Here is a 12628-nt window from a genome sequence, read left to right as displayed (position 1 = left end):
CTCCATGTGGTGCTGCCGTATATGTTGTGATTGTAGCCCATCATGCAGCAGGAGCAAGCTACATGTGATCAGAAAGGAAAGGTTCTCGTAGAGCAGATGTTAAAGGTTTCGCAATGTTCTGCATTTCAGCAAAAATCGCCTGGAAGCGGGCGGTGCGCGGCGTGCGGGAAATGTGCGACGCCTGTGAGGCCACCTTGTTCAACATTCACTGGGTCTGCCAGAAGTGCGGCTTTGTGGTCTGCCTGGATTGCTACAAGGCAAAGGAAAGGAAAATATCCAGAGGTGAGTGGCCCTCTGTTCCTGCCGCTACTGCCTGAAATGCTTATGAAGCAGTCTGCCCCATGGAAGCTCCTATCTGCTGAGCTGCTGTGTCTGTGCCCCCCCCCCCCTGCTCCCCCACCTTCCTGTCATTAAACTGGGACATTTCCTCATTTCCCCTCACCCTGCAGCTTTAACTCTTTCCATACGGTTCTGAGCCAGAGGTTGTACCAACATGTCTCGGGGGGACTCTGTATTTCTTTGGTGGGGGGATGTGTGACTACAAACCCCCCGCTACAAGTTGCTGACAAGTCTGTGATCAGCCACATCTGCTTCCCAGACCCCCTTTATACCCCTTTTCTATCCCAACACAGGCACAAAGAGTTATGTTATATATTTGGATTACCCAGTAGCAAATGTGCATTTTGATGGTTGCAGCCTCCCCCCTGGGCTTACATGGCAGAGTACAATAAATAAGGGACCTGCTTCTGGATAATAACACAGTGCTGGGTGTGATGGTTCCTCTCTTCTGCCTTTGGGGTTCCCATACATTTAGCCCCCCTGTGTAATGGTACAGTCCGTGCCGCCGCCGCCCCAGCTATTTCATATAATGCTCACCGCCCCTTATAGCCGAGCAGCTTAATCAGCAATTAAGGGCGATATTGCAGCCATGAATAAAAGCCCAATGGCGCTGGCTTGTGCAGAAATTCCATTTCTATTTGAAAGGAAATTGGATTGGAAATTTAATGGGGAGGAAAGGTCTCGGGCTGAACTTTTTGGTGCCGTGTAACCTGCTTGGCTCCTCCGCCGTCTCCATCCTACAGTTTCCCAAGGAACAGGGAGTTATTGGCCACGCTAAATGAAATCCTCCAGGCTTGGGTACAGGCCGACAGCCCCCTAATGGGATTAATGTAGCTCTGTTCTGTGGGCTGGGGGAGGGATATTTACACGGACAGGGCAGGGGAGACCCCCAGTGGCAGTTGCATGCCAAGGGGAAGTAAAGATACTTTGCTGCTGCTTTTCAGGGGGGACGTGGAACTGCTGCACAGTGGGGTTAGCAAGGTAAAGTGTGCATCTTTGCCCAAGGGCAGTAACCCTTAGCAACCAATCTGTTGTTGCCATGGCTTCCTGCCCAGATGCAAATTTCTTGTTAAATAACCTGGAGTGGGTTTAGTAATACAACTTGGTATCGGTGCCTACTGACTCCAGGGTAAAGGGAAAGTCATAGGGAGCAGCAGTGTTTAATGAGGGGTTTCAGGGGGTTATTAACAGTTTATGTATTATATGTGTAATTAGTGGCCACCCTGGATCTCATGGGCCACTGTAGCCCTATGCCCTAATATAGGGGCTGTTACGTTTGTTATTAATGATAACTGGGGGGTGTTATAAAAGGGGGGTGTCCTGCACTGCTGTTCATATAAACCGGATTATATTCTCAGCAATACCTGCTTGGCTTTATAAGGAACATTACTGACCCCCTGACATTCGGGGACACTGCTGTTTGTGTGAGCATTAGAGGAAGCCCCCCAGCCGTTCCCTCGCTCCCCCCATGCCCAGGGCACACGGTGCTGCCCCTGTTGCTGGAAACAGATGGAGCCATTTACTAGGGGCGGCATTTTGCAATCTCAGGGTGCGGTGAAGGACGACCCCAGGCCGAGCAAACCAGCTGACATGTGCCGCCCAATTACAGGGCAGAGCGGCCTCAAGCAACCTGGAAAAACAAAACACACCAAATATGACCTGAAAAAAAGGTGCCTCACTTTAGCAGTGCCCTTAAAGGGCCGGTAGGTTGACTGAGGTTAGAATCTAGTCATACCGGTTCCATGTGCTCAGGGACTGGCGTGATTGCCTGTATTACACGCACAGCAGCGGGTTTAGGTAGATAGGGACAGAACAGAAAGCCCTGTTGATTGAGGCCCGCCTGTGGTATGTAAAGGGCAAATGTGACTGATCCAGTTGTTGGCATAGAGTGCGTGTCTGTGCTGGAGTCCAGGCAGTCTTCCCTTACTGGGGCTGTTACTAAATGCATACAGGCTGCCCCCTCCTCTTCCCCTCATTCAGCCTCTGTGTCCCATGAGGGAGTCACATGTTGTGGGCACAGAGCTGTCACTTTCACTTCAGCACTTCTTTTATTTAGGGTACTTTTTTTTTTCTTGCTGTTTACTTTGCCTTTATTTAGAGCCCAGTGTGTCTTGTATTTGCAGATAAAGAGCTGTACACTTGGATGAAATGCGTGAAGGGGCAGCCGCACGATTACAAGCACCTCATGCCCACCCAGATTATCCCTAGTTCAGGTATGTACCTATTCACTGATCTTGGTATTGGTTGGCCAGGGCACAGGTATGTCACCCACTGGCACTGTTAATGCCATCTTAAGTATGCCAGCACATCTCTAAGGGAAGAGACTATTGTTTAGGCCTATGGCTCACATAAGATTATCCACACCCAGTCCTGCTGCAGAGCAAGGACCCTCCATGATGGATACTGCCCCCTATACCCCTGCAATGAGAGATGCAAGAGGCTGCCATACATTACAAGCATGGCAGGGGGGTAGCATAGCAGGCGGCTTTGGTTGCTCATTATATACATATACCCTGCGGATAAAACTCCCGGAAAACTTCTCACTATGGAAATCTATTCATAGCGCCCTGACCTTTTCCAATTGGCAAGTTAGCGTAACAAGTATTCTATTGGTTCTGTTCCCTCACAGTTCTAACGGATCTTCTGGAGGCCATGCATCATCTCAGAGATAGATTTGGAATCAAATCCCACTGTCACTGTGCCAGCAAGCCGTGCCCCCCGGCGCCCAAGTACCCGGCCATGAATGGCGTCTCACAGGTGAGCCTTTGTTTAATGGAGGCAGAGGGACAGGATTAAGATCTCATTGGAGTAACCTACTGACTACTGGGGCTTGTGTTGGGCAGCTTGTGGGCAGTTGTCCTGGGGTTTAGAAAGAGAACCCTGGTGCCTGATGTATCGTCACATTAAGGGCACAATTTCTAGCTCACAGGCACATGGCAAAATGCTTGGAATGACCCCACCCACAGGCTGTCACTGTTATACTGACCCGGCTCGTGCCATTGCTGGCCGGGCTGTTATTGGCCAGACTTTTGGGCAGTTTCAGAACTTTGGAAACACGTTGCCTTATGGGGGACCCTGCTGGGAACATATCTTAGAACCAGTTCTGTTAAAGGGGTGGTTCACCTTTAATTTAACTTTTAGTATATTATAGAATGAACAGGTCATTTGGACCCTAGCAACCAGAACAATTTTTGAAATCATTTAAAAACTACAAATAATATAAAATGAAGACCAATTGCAAATGTTACTCCCAATATCATACAAAAAGTTAGCTCAAAGGTGAACAACCCCTTTAATTGTAGGTTGGCTGCAAACAGAACAAGCCCTGAGCCCGCCCTGCGGCCCAACCAAGGGAACAGACTTGTATGTTACTGGATCACGGAATCCTGTTCCTTCCAGCTTACAGAAATAACTCTGCGCCCGTTTCAGTGTTTGTATTGGCACCGAGCCCGTAACATGCTTTGCTGCCTCTGCTATGGGCTCGTTTGTCTCTCAGTATAATTCTATGTTTTGCCAGCATGTGGCTGAGTAACGTGAGGCCCAGAGTTCTAAATACAGCTTTGTGTTACTGTAAGGGGCAAATCCTGCTTCTGCTCAGCTCTTTCAGTATATATATATCTCCACTTGAGTCTGATGGGGATAGTGCCACAGTTCTCAGCATTGTAACCGTCTGGTTCACAGGATACAAGAAGTTGCACTTGTGAAGCCAAATTGCCACTCAGCCCCTATTAAGGGATAGCTAATATGTAAGAAGGCTGCATAATGAGCGCTTTCCTTTTCTCCTTCTCTTCTGGCCAGGCCTAACTGGGATTTAAAATAGACCCTGGTATTTTAATTACACAGAGGCCCAAACAGCCCCCACCACCACTAAATAGCAAGTGTCTGTGGCATCTTACAGCAGCCCCTCTGGCATTTGCCTTAACCCACAGATTGCCAGTCCGGGCCTGCTTCAGTCCAATGTCTCAGTATAAACGCGCTGGAGCTCTTCTTCCCTAAAGGTGGGGTGATACACATTTGGTGAGGTTGCCAAATGAGCGGATCTTCTCCTGATATGGCCACCAAATATCGGGCAATAGCGGGCTAATTCGATCATTTGGCCCTAGGGTATATGGGCCGTCGGACAGAGGATCGCATCGACGAGCCAATGCCGTTCCTGATCCAATGGGAAAAGTCGAACCTGTCCAATGAAGATCTGGCCAATAAATGCTAGATATTGGTTGGGTAGGCCCATAAGGTGTGCCTATAGACAGGCAGATTGGTGTGAATTGGCATCTGAAATCTGCCATGGCACCTTAACACTGCCAGGGGGCAGCACCGAGCATTACATTAAGCCATTCTTCCTTTCCCCTTAGCATACTCTGTTTCATTCCGCTGACATTACTTTCTTCAATCATTTCAATATGGCAGGTATTGCAGAACGTCCTCAACCACAGTAACAAGATATCCCTGTGTTTGCCTGAGTCTCCGCATCAGAGCTCGCCCCAAAAGCCCGAAACCAACGGCAACGCGAGCCCGGGAAGCGACTCCAGCACCGACAGCAAGCTCACCTCCTCCGAGTCCCACTCCTCTCTGCACTGGCTGGCAGACTTGGCGGAACAGAAGTCCAGGGAAGAAAAGAAAGGTAAGGGGGGGTCCTGTAGGAAGGCGGGAGGTGGTGCAACTTGCGCAGATATTTGTTCTGTGTGGTAACAGCCGTGCTTCTCATTGCAGAGAACAAGGAGTGTCCCGGTGGGAAACATATCAAGGAAGAGCGAGACCAAGAGGTTTCTGAGACTGTAAACTGCAAGTCGTCCCCGACGTCCCATAGTAACGAGCAGGGTTCCACGTTACGCGACTTGCTTACCACCACCGCTGGGAAGCTGCGCCTTGGCTCTACGGACGCTGGCATTGCATTTGCACCTGTCTATTCAGCCTCAAATCCAGTAAGTGTGGCATAAGGCATTGCTAAATATGTGGGGGCATGTCAGCTAAACAAACAACCACACTGCACATTCTGATTGGCAGAGCAGATGCCCATTGTGCATTATGGTTGGTTGGGTGAAGCAGGTTTGAGTGCACATTTATAACTGAATTATGCAATCTGATTGGGCAAATCATATTTAGAGGTGCCTAGCTTGCTTCTTCCTCTGTGTATTGGGGGATAAGTCAGCACAGCTATATGGGGGGGGGGCTATAGCATACTCCGCTATTCTGGCCATGAACAAGACTCTTCTTTACACAAATGTTTTCCCTACAGTGCAATAAAGGGGGCCGGTCCATGCCGAACATCTTGGATGACATCATTGCGTCAGTTGTTGAAAACAAAATTCCAGCCACCAAGACTCCCAAACCCATTGTCCAGTCCGAGCCAAAGGAGGAAATCGTAGAGGTGCCCCTGGAGGAGCCGGAGACCGAGCACCAGGAGATCCCCCATTCCTGGATCTGCGATAGGCACATTCTGTGGCTAAAGGATCACAAACACAGCCGCAACTGGAAGATGTTCCAAGAATGCTGGAAACAGGGCAAGGTCAGTACAGGGTTCTGCGGGGTTCATCTGAGGCCTATAAAGTTTGTGGGGGGGGGGCGGGGGGGTCATATGTTTGTTTTTTTTGCCCAGTGTCTATGAAGGTTTCACTAAATGATCTCTAAGTGCCGCACTCACTATTTCAGGCTGGCTGCTTTCCATATTACTGCCCATAGGCCTCCAGTTTTGTTACATCAACAGGGGTTGCAGTATAATGTCATTAAGTCATGGCTAATCAGAAACAGCCTTATGTGGTATTGTAGTCACCTTGCCCAGGGATTAAAGAAAACTTGGGCTTAGTCAGAATCCTGAGCCAAACTCTGTATCATTGGCCGCGCATTTCTCCCTCTGTTTGCGGCTGCTTTGCAGTGCCGAGCTGTATTCCTGTCTCAGCCCACCTTTTCCCAGAAATACCAGGAGTTTATGAGAGGTCAGAAGGGCCCCGGGGGTGGTAGAATGCACCGCGCGTGTGTAGGGAACAGCTGGAATGTGCATTTGTTATGTAGAAGCACCTCCTGTACGCCGTCTCCTGATGGTAACGGCCCGACTCCCTCCCTGGCACGGCAAGGCAATGGGAGGGTTTGATGGGAACTTTCCCACCACGGCTTGATCAGCTGAGGCACGACTGGAAGTTCTGCCAAGCACGAATCCTGGGTGACTGACAGTGGATTTCATAAGGATCATCCCCCAGCTGTTGTTAAACTGCAACTCAGAACCGTTACAGCCAAAGGGGGTTGTAGTGTATTGGGAATCCGGGGGCTGGCAATCTGTGGGTTCTGGCAAATGCCAGACGGGCTGCTGTAAGATGCCATAGACAGTCACTATGTAGTGGGGGCTGTTTGGGCCACTGTGTACTTGGAATCCCAGCCCAGACCTGGCTCCACTTGTTCCCTTCTGTCCCCCCCGATGCTATTTAGCTTTTTCCCAAAGACAATATCCCCTTCCAACCTAATGACATTAATTATATCCGCATTTCTCACAGACCGTCGTGGTGTCTGGGACGCACAAAAGAATGAACGCCAATCTGTGGAAATTGGAGGCAATCAGCAGTGATTTTGGGGATCATCAAGGAGACCTCCTTAACTGCAAAGAAGGCATTGTGTCGAGCGGCAACGTCACTGACTTCTGGGAAGGATTTGAGGATGTTTCCAGTGAGTGATGGTGTTCCTTTCCACTTGCCCTTGGCATACGGCCATACAGTCTCTAGCCAGGGGCAATGTGATAGTAGCCAGGTTCCCAGTCCAGCTATTGGGCCGGTCATTTATTATTATTTATTCACTTTAGTTGTCCCTTTAGCCCAGTGGCCAATGATCAGATCAGCCCTATTTGGCCATAGCTGTTGTGGTCATATCAGTTATATCTGCTGGTTTGGGGACCCTCTCCCTGTGTATGAACACCCATAAACCCTTGCACCCATGTTTGGTGCCTTTAACTGCAGAATTAGCAGGACCAACACATCAGGTCAAGTGAAAACGGTTCCTTCATGCAGCTCAAAGGGTCCCGTGTAGAACCATATGAATATATTTTGGCCAAGCACCCACATTGTATTAGTGTAGAGATCCTTTAGCATCTGTATTAATCTCATTCTGTAACCTCTGATTTGTAGAGAGGCAGAAAGTAAAGAATGGGGAGACCGTCCTCCTGAAACTGAAAGATCAGCCCTCGGGGGAGGACTTCAAGAACATGATGCTGGCAAGGTAAGGCGACCGGAAGCCTATGTGGCACTTTGTATAAAGGTAATGCCAGAGGCATCCTCTAGGGGGCAGCAGTTTATTTACATTTTGTGACTTTATTTCCAGGCACGAAGAGTTCTTTAAAATGCTCCCTGTACCGGAATACTGCAACCCCGACGGGAAGTTCAACCTCGCCTCTCACATGCCGTCATTCTTTGTGCGTCCGGATTTGGGCCCCCGAATGTGCAGCGCATATGGTGAGATCTTTATCTGGTGTTGCCCAAGGGGGTGCTTGGGTGGTAAGAATGGGTTACACTTAGGGGTATATTTATCATGCTGTGTAAAAAGTGGAGTGAAGCATTACCGGTGATGTTGCTTAAGACAACCAATCAGCAATTTCAACAGTTAGAGAACCAAAGCAAAGCATCTGATTGGCTGCTATGAGCAACATTACTGGTAATGTTTCACTCCACTTTTACACAGCATGAGAAATATACCCCATAGTGTTGGCACTGCCAGGCAGCCCTATAGAGAGCTGTTTGTGTGTGGGCATTATGGGGGGGATGGGTGCAGTAATGTAGGTCTGCTTCTAGTTATCTGCCCCAGAACCATAATAAGCAGCGTTGTTCATTTCTTGCAGGAGTCATAGCAACGAAGGATCAAGACACGGGCACGACGAACCTTCACATTGAAGTGTCAGACCTGGTCAATATCCTCGTCTATGTGGGCGCTGCCAAGGGCCTTGGCGTCATGCCCAAATCTGGTAGGTGCCACCCCCGGTCTTGCTAGGAATTCTCCTACCCAGTGGGGAGGATGTGGGATACTTGTCCTGTCACTTGGGGGGCGCAGAACCCCGATATCATCTGAGCCTGGGATAATAATGATCCATTTCTTTATCAGGGGTCTTAAAGAAGTTTGAGGAGGAAGAATTGGACGAACATTTAAGGAAGAGGCTGAAGGACTCCGGGGAGGTCCCTGGCTCACTATGGCACATATACGAGACCAGAGACGCCGACAAAATACGAGAGTTTTTGCACAAGGTAAAGTCCCCTGCGTTTCCCTTTATTGCACACTTGTAGCTTTCTGGGAGATGGGAAATCCCACAGCCCTCAGCTTATGCTGAACTACAACTCCCAGGAGTCTCTAACATTTTTTTAATAACCTGATCACTTGTCTGAGGACCAACAGAGCATGATGGGAGTTGAACATATGTCTGTATGTGTATAGTCTCCGCGCTTAACCCTGTGTATCCTTCTACCCCTCGCAGGCAGCAAAAGAGCAGTGTCTGGAGATACTACCTGATCACGACCCAATCAGAGACCAGAACTGGTACCTTAGCAAGAAACTCCGCCAAAGCCTTCTGGAGGATTATGGGGTGAAAAGCTACACACTGGTCCAGTTCCTTGGGGATGCCGTCATATTGCCCGCTGGAGCTATCTATCAGGTGAGGCCCCGGCACGGCAGCCTTGGGAACAGAGGGGGAGATTTTCTTTGAGACCCCAAGTGGTGGAGTCAGGAGGTAGAACAGATGGTGCAGAAGCTGTAGGCCACGGCCCAAACAGAACCCTATGTAATCAATAGGCCACGCTGTGGCCCCTGGCTGGGCAGAACCTTTCCTTTGGTCAGGGAAATGGATCCTCTCTGAAGTGCAGGGGAGACATAATGCGCCGTTTCATTGCTGCTTGGGAGAAACGTGACTGACGCCATTGCCACTTAATGACAGCAATCTCCTTACCTGGGATTAAAGGCAACAATGAGCGTCCTGTACTTTATATCTATAGCCGCCATGGGGCTCAGTGTAAGGGAACAGTGGGGCCGGCAGCGTGCGCGGTGCTCTAATAGCCGTGCTTATCCCTCGCACAAAAACCTAATGTAACCGCGCCGCTCTCTCTCTCTTTCCTTCAACAGGTGCAGAATTTTCACAGCTGCATCCAAGTGACTCAGGACTTTGTGTCTCCGGAACATCTCGTTCAGTCGTTCCATTTAACGCAGGAACTTCGGCATTCTAAGGAAGAAATCAATTACGATGATAAATTGCAGGTACGGAGGGGATTAGCGCAGTCGGACGAGGCACTGCTCTTATTTAGAGGGCTTTTAGCGCCCATAATATCCCATTAAATAGGCACACGTGCTGCTGGCACTGCCACAGGGTAAGGCAGCTGGAATGTTCCGGAAGCTTGGCTGCCATGTTATTATCTCTGGATCTTTCTATACAAGCATTCGGCTGTGTCCGTCCCTCGGCCCAGGAATCTATATAGTTATTGGTAGCCGCAGGGCGCTGTTCTTTTTCAGAAGGTGGCCCTGTTGCACAGAGGCAATTGAAACAAAGGGGTAAAATACTGGTCACCTACCTGATACTCACCCGCAAGGGTTAATGTTAATATTAGAAAATGATTGGCTTATTTAAAGGGCCAGGACACCCTTCTGATTGGTAGAGGGGATGCAGAGCTGCAGCCATTTTATCTCTCTGTTCTTGCTGCGGCTGTGCCTTTATCTTCTCTCTAATGTTCTCTGTTTTTTAAGCCACAGTGCATGTCCAAGTCCATTTGGTGCAGCTGTTTACATACCAGAACCAGGCCTGGGCTGACATTCAAATTGGGCCCTGGCATTACAAGTACACAGAGGCCCAAACAGCCCCCCCAGCCCAATAAATAGTGAGTGTCTATGGCCTCTTACAGCAGCCCCTCTGGCATTTGCCAGAACCCACAGATTGCCAGTCCGGGTCTGAGCAGAACTTACAAACAGACTACACTGGGCATTCCCTCCTGGTCTCCTAGGACCAGCAGAGTTCTGATCTAGAACACAACTGGACCCTATAACTGCCACCTGATTGGCTTAGTCTGTAAGTGGCCTTTGTCATCTGTAGAAAGAAATACAACCCTGTTCTGAATTTCCATCTGAAGCCGTTCCCTTTCTGGCCTACAAAGGCGGCTACCAAGAGTTAGTAATTGCTGGTCATAAGGAGGGGCCGTGCCACAGGGAAGGCTTGGTGACTTTCTGGCTACAATTGGCACCCACCTCAGGCAGAAGAGCTAATTGCACGCTGGCTGCCATGTTGTTGCCATGCTGCAGTAAATATTCTCTATAGGAATTACCGAGTCCTGCCCTGTGCCCATAAGCTTCCAGTGCCCGCGGGCATCACAGCTGTATGTACAGAAATAGTTGTTAATGGATTCCTAGAGCTGGGTGCCATAGTCCTTTCCTTCTCTTTTCCCTTCTGGGTTTCTGCTGGGCAGCCCTCCTCCTCCTCACCTGGTATCGGTACATATGCACTTTGGGCCCCATCAGAGGAACCCAGGGGGTCGGAGGGGAATGTTCATGTCCAGTTCCTGTACTTACCCTTGTTTTTCTCTGTCGTCCAATCAGGTTAAAAATATCCTATACCATTCAGTGAAGGAAATGGTAAGAGCATTGAAGATTCACGAGGAAGATATGGAAGAGATGGAGGAGAGCTAAACTATCCGAACCAGAGTCCAAAGACTTCTCTCGAAGGAAGGGACCCCCCCGCGCGCACTCGCCGAGGGACACATTGCACAACCCCCCCGCCTGTGCCAAGACTGCCTGCTCCCAGTATTTCTGTGTTACCAACACCGCACCAGTATCAGTCATTATCACAGAGACCCACCCACGCAGAGCCGGAAACCCCGCCCCCTGCAGGAGTCCAACCCTTTGCGTGATGGGGGGGAGGGGCTGGCACCGGTTCCAGAGCACGGACGCGCCGCCCGCTACACTGTACCATAGTGTAAATTTAATGTTTCTGAAAAAAAAACAAAACAAAAAAGAAAAAATGTTCAAAAGATTTAAATGTATTTATTTTTCTGAAGACAAACAAAGTTCAACAAAGGTTCTACACTATATTGCTGATCAAATGTAAATGTGACTGTATAGTTTGCTAAGAGAACTGCGATATTTTTCACTACATTGAGACAGTAACTGTGAGGGTTAAACACAAATCACCAGCTATTGCCTGCGTTTATCCGGGAGCATCCATGACACGGTCGGAGAGATTTTACTGCCAAATACCCCCCCTGTACACTTTGTATATGATAAAAATGGCCGCCGCCGAGTACAGAGACAGACACTTCAATGCTTGGTTGAAGCCGATTCAGTGTAGAATTCGCCATTTACAGGAGATGTAATTTATTTCAGACCAAGTTGTCTCGTTATTTTTTTTTTTTTTGTTTTGGTAAAATTTATGTGAAACTTTTGGAGCTAAATATGAAAGTTAATATGCTATGTAAATATATACATATTATATACATTCAATGAGGTATTTTTTTAAAGACATTGGCTTGCTTTAATTTGTTATAAGTGCAAGTGTTACACATGGCTTTGTACATTCAAGTTGAAAGGGGTTTTACATTTTCCATTAAAAAGACTTTCTCGAACGTCACCTCGCTGCACGTTTCTGTTCTTGGCCTCCAGGGGGCGCTAACAATACATATATATACAGTATATACATAATACACAAGAGCCATGAATTTCCTGTCAATTATATCCTTATAAACGGCCTCGGTCATCAGTTATAATCGGTACTTAGTGATGGAATTTCTGTCACATGACTCGCTCAAACCTGTCTGTTATAATGAATAATGTAAAATATGAGGATATTATAGTATCCTTATATTTTACAACAGGGGGTAAATCCTCTACACTCTCTCTATATACAAATATATATACAGTATATAAAATATAGGGGCGGCTGTGAGTAGCAAGATGCATTGCTGCCTGGCCAAGCCCTGTATTGTTATATAGTAATATTATGGGTGACGGGGAGGGGGGAATACTCAGCCAATCGTGGGGGATGTTTCAGATCTCTTGGGAGAGAGTGGGCTGCCCACCGGCAGCAGTTACACTAGTGGGAGAGAGTGGGCTGCCCACCGGCAGCGGTTACACTAGTGGGAGAGAGTGGGCTGCCCACCGGCAGCGGTTACACTAGTGGGACAGAGTGGGCTGCCCACCGGCAGCGGTTACACTAGTGGGACAGAGTGGGCTGCCCAACGGCAGCGGTTACACTAGTGGGAGAGAGTGGGCTGCCCACCGGCAGCGGTTACACTAGTGGGAGAGAGTGGGCTGCCCACCGGCAGCAGTTACACTAGTGGGAGAGAGTGGG

At 48.8% G+C, this 12628-nt stretch overlaps 1 protein-coding gene across 5 annotated transcripts in view; it reads left to right on the top strand.

The window, feature by feature from the left end:
* The window catches only part of jmjd1c (jumonji domain containing 1C), a 185939-nt gene extending 174031 nt beyond the window's left edge, over window positions 1–11908 (top strand). For all 5 annotated transcript variants that reach the window (XM_031905352.1, XM_031905351.1, XM_031905350.1 and 2 more), the window contains 14 exons: window positions 130–282; window positions 2463–2552; window positions 2969–3096; window positions 4747–4960; window positions 5050–5261; window positions 5576–5845; window positions 6825–6993; window positions 7449–7539; window positions 7642–7772; window positions 8156–8278; window positions 8416–8555; window positions 8783–8959; window positions 9424–9555; window positions 10882–11908. In XM_031905352.1, coding sequence (XP_031761212.1) covers window positions 130–282; window positions 2463–2552; window positions 2969–3096; window positions 4747–4960; window positions 5050–5261; window positions 5576–5845; window positions 6825–6993; window positions 7449–7539; window positions 7642–7772; window positions 8156–8278; window positions 8416–8555; window positions 8783–8959; window positions 9424–9555; window positions 10882–10971 — 2120 coding nt within the window. In that variant the 3' untranslated portion in view covers window positions 10972–11908. The remainder of the gene's footprint in view (window positions 1–129; window positions 283–2462; window positions 2553–2968; window positions 3097–4746; window positions 4961–5049; window positions 5262–5575; window positions 5846–6824; window positions 6994–7448; window positions 7540–7641; window positions 7773–8155; window positions 8279–8415; window positions 8556–8782; window positions 8960–9423; window positions 9556–10881) is intronic.
* Window positions 11909–12628: the final 720 nt, after the last annotated feature.

This window comes from Xenopus tropicalis, chromosome 7 (genome assembly GCF_000004195.4).
Source record: "Xenopus tropicalis strain Nigerian chromosome 7, UCB_Xtro_10.0, whole genome shotgun sequence".
Classification (NCBI taxonomy): Eukaryota; Metazoa; Chordata; class Amphibia; order Anura; family Pipidae; genus Xenopus; species Xenopus tropicalis.
Note: the sequence above shows the minus strand (reverse complement) of the source record. Positions and strands in the feature narration are given on the sequence as shown.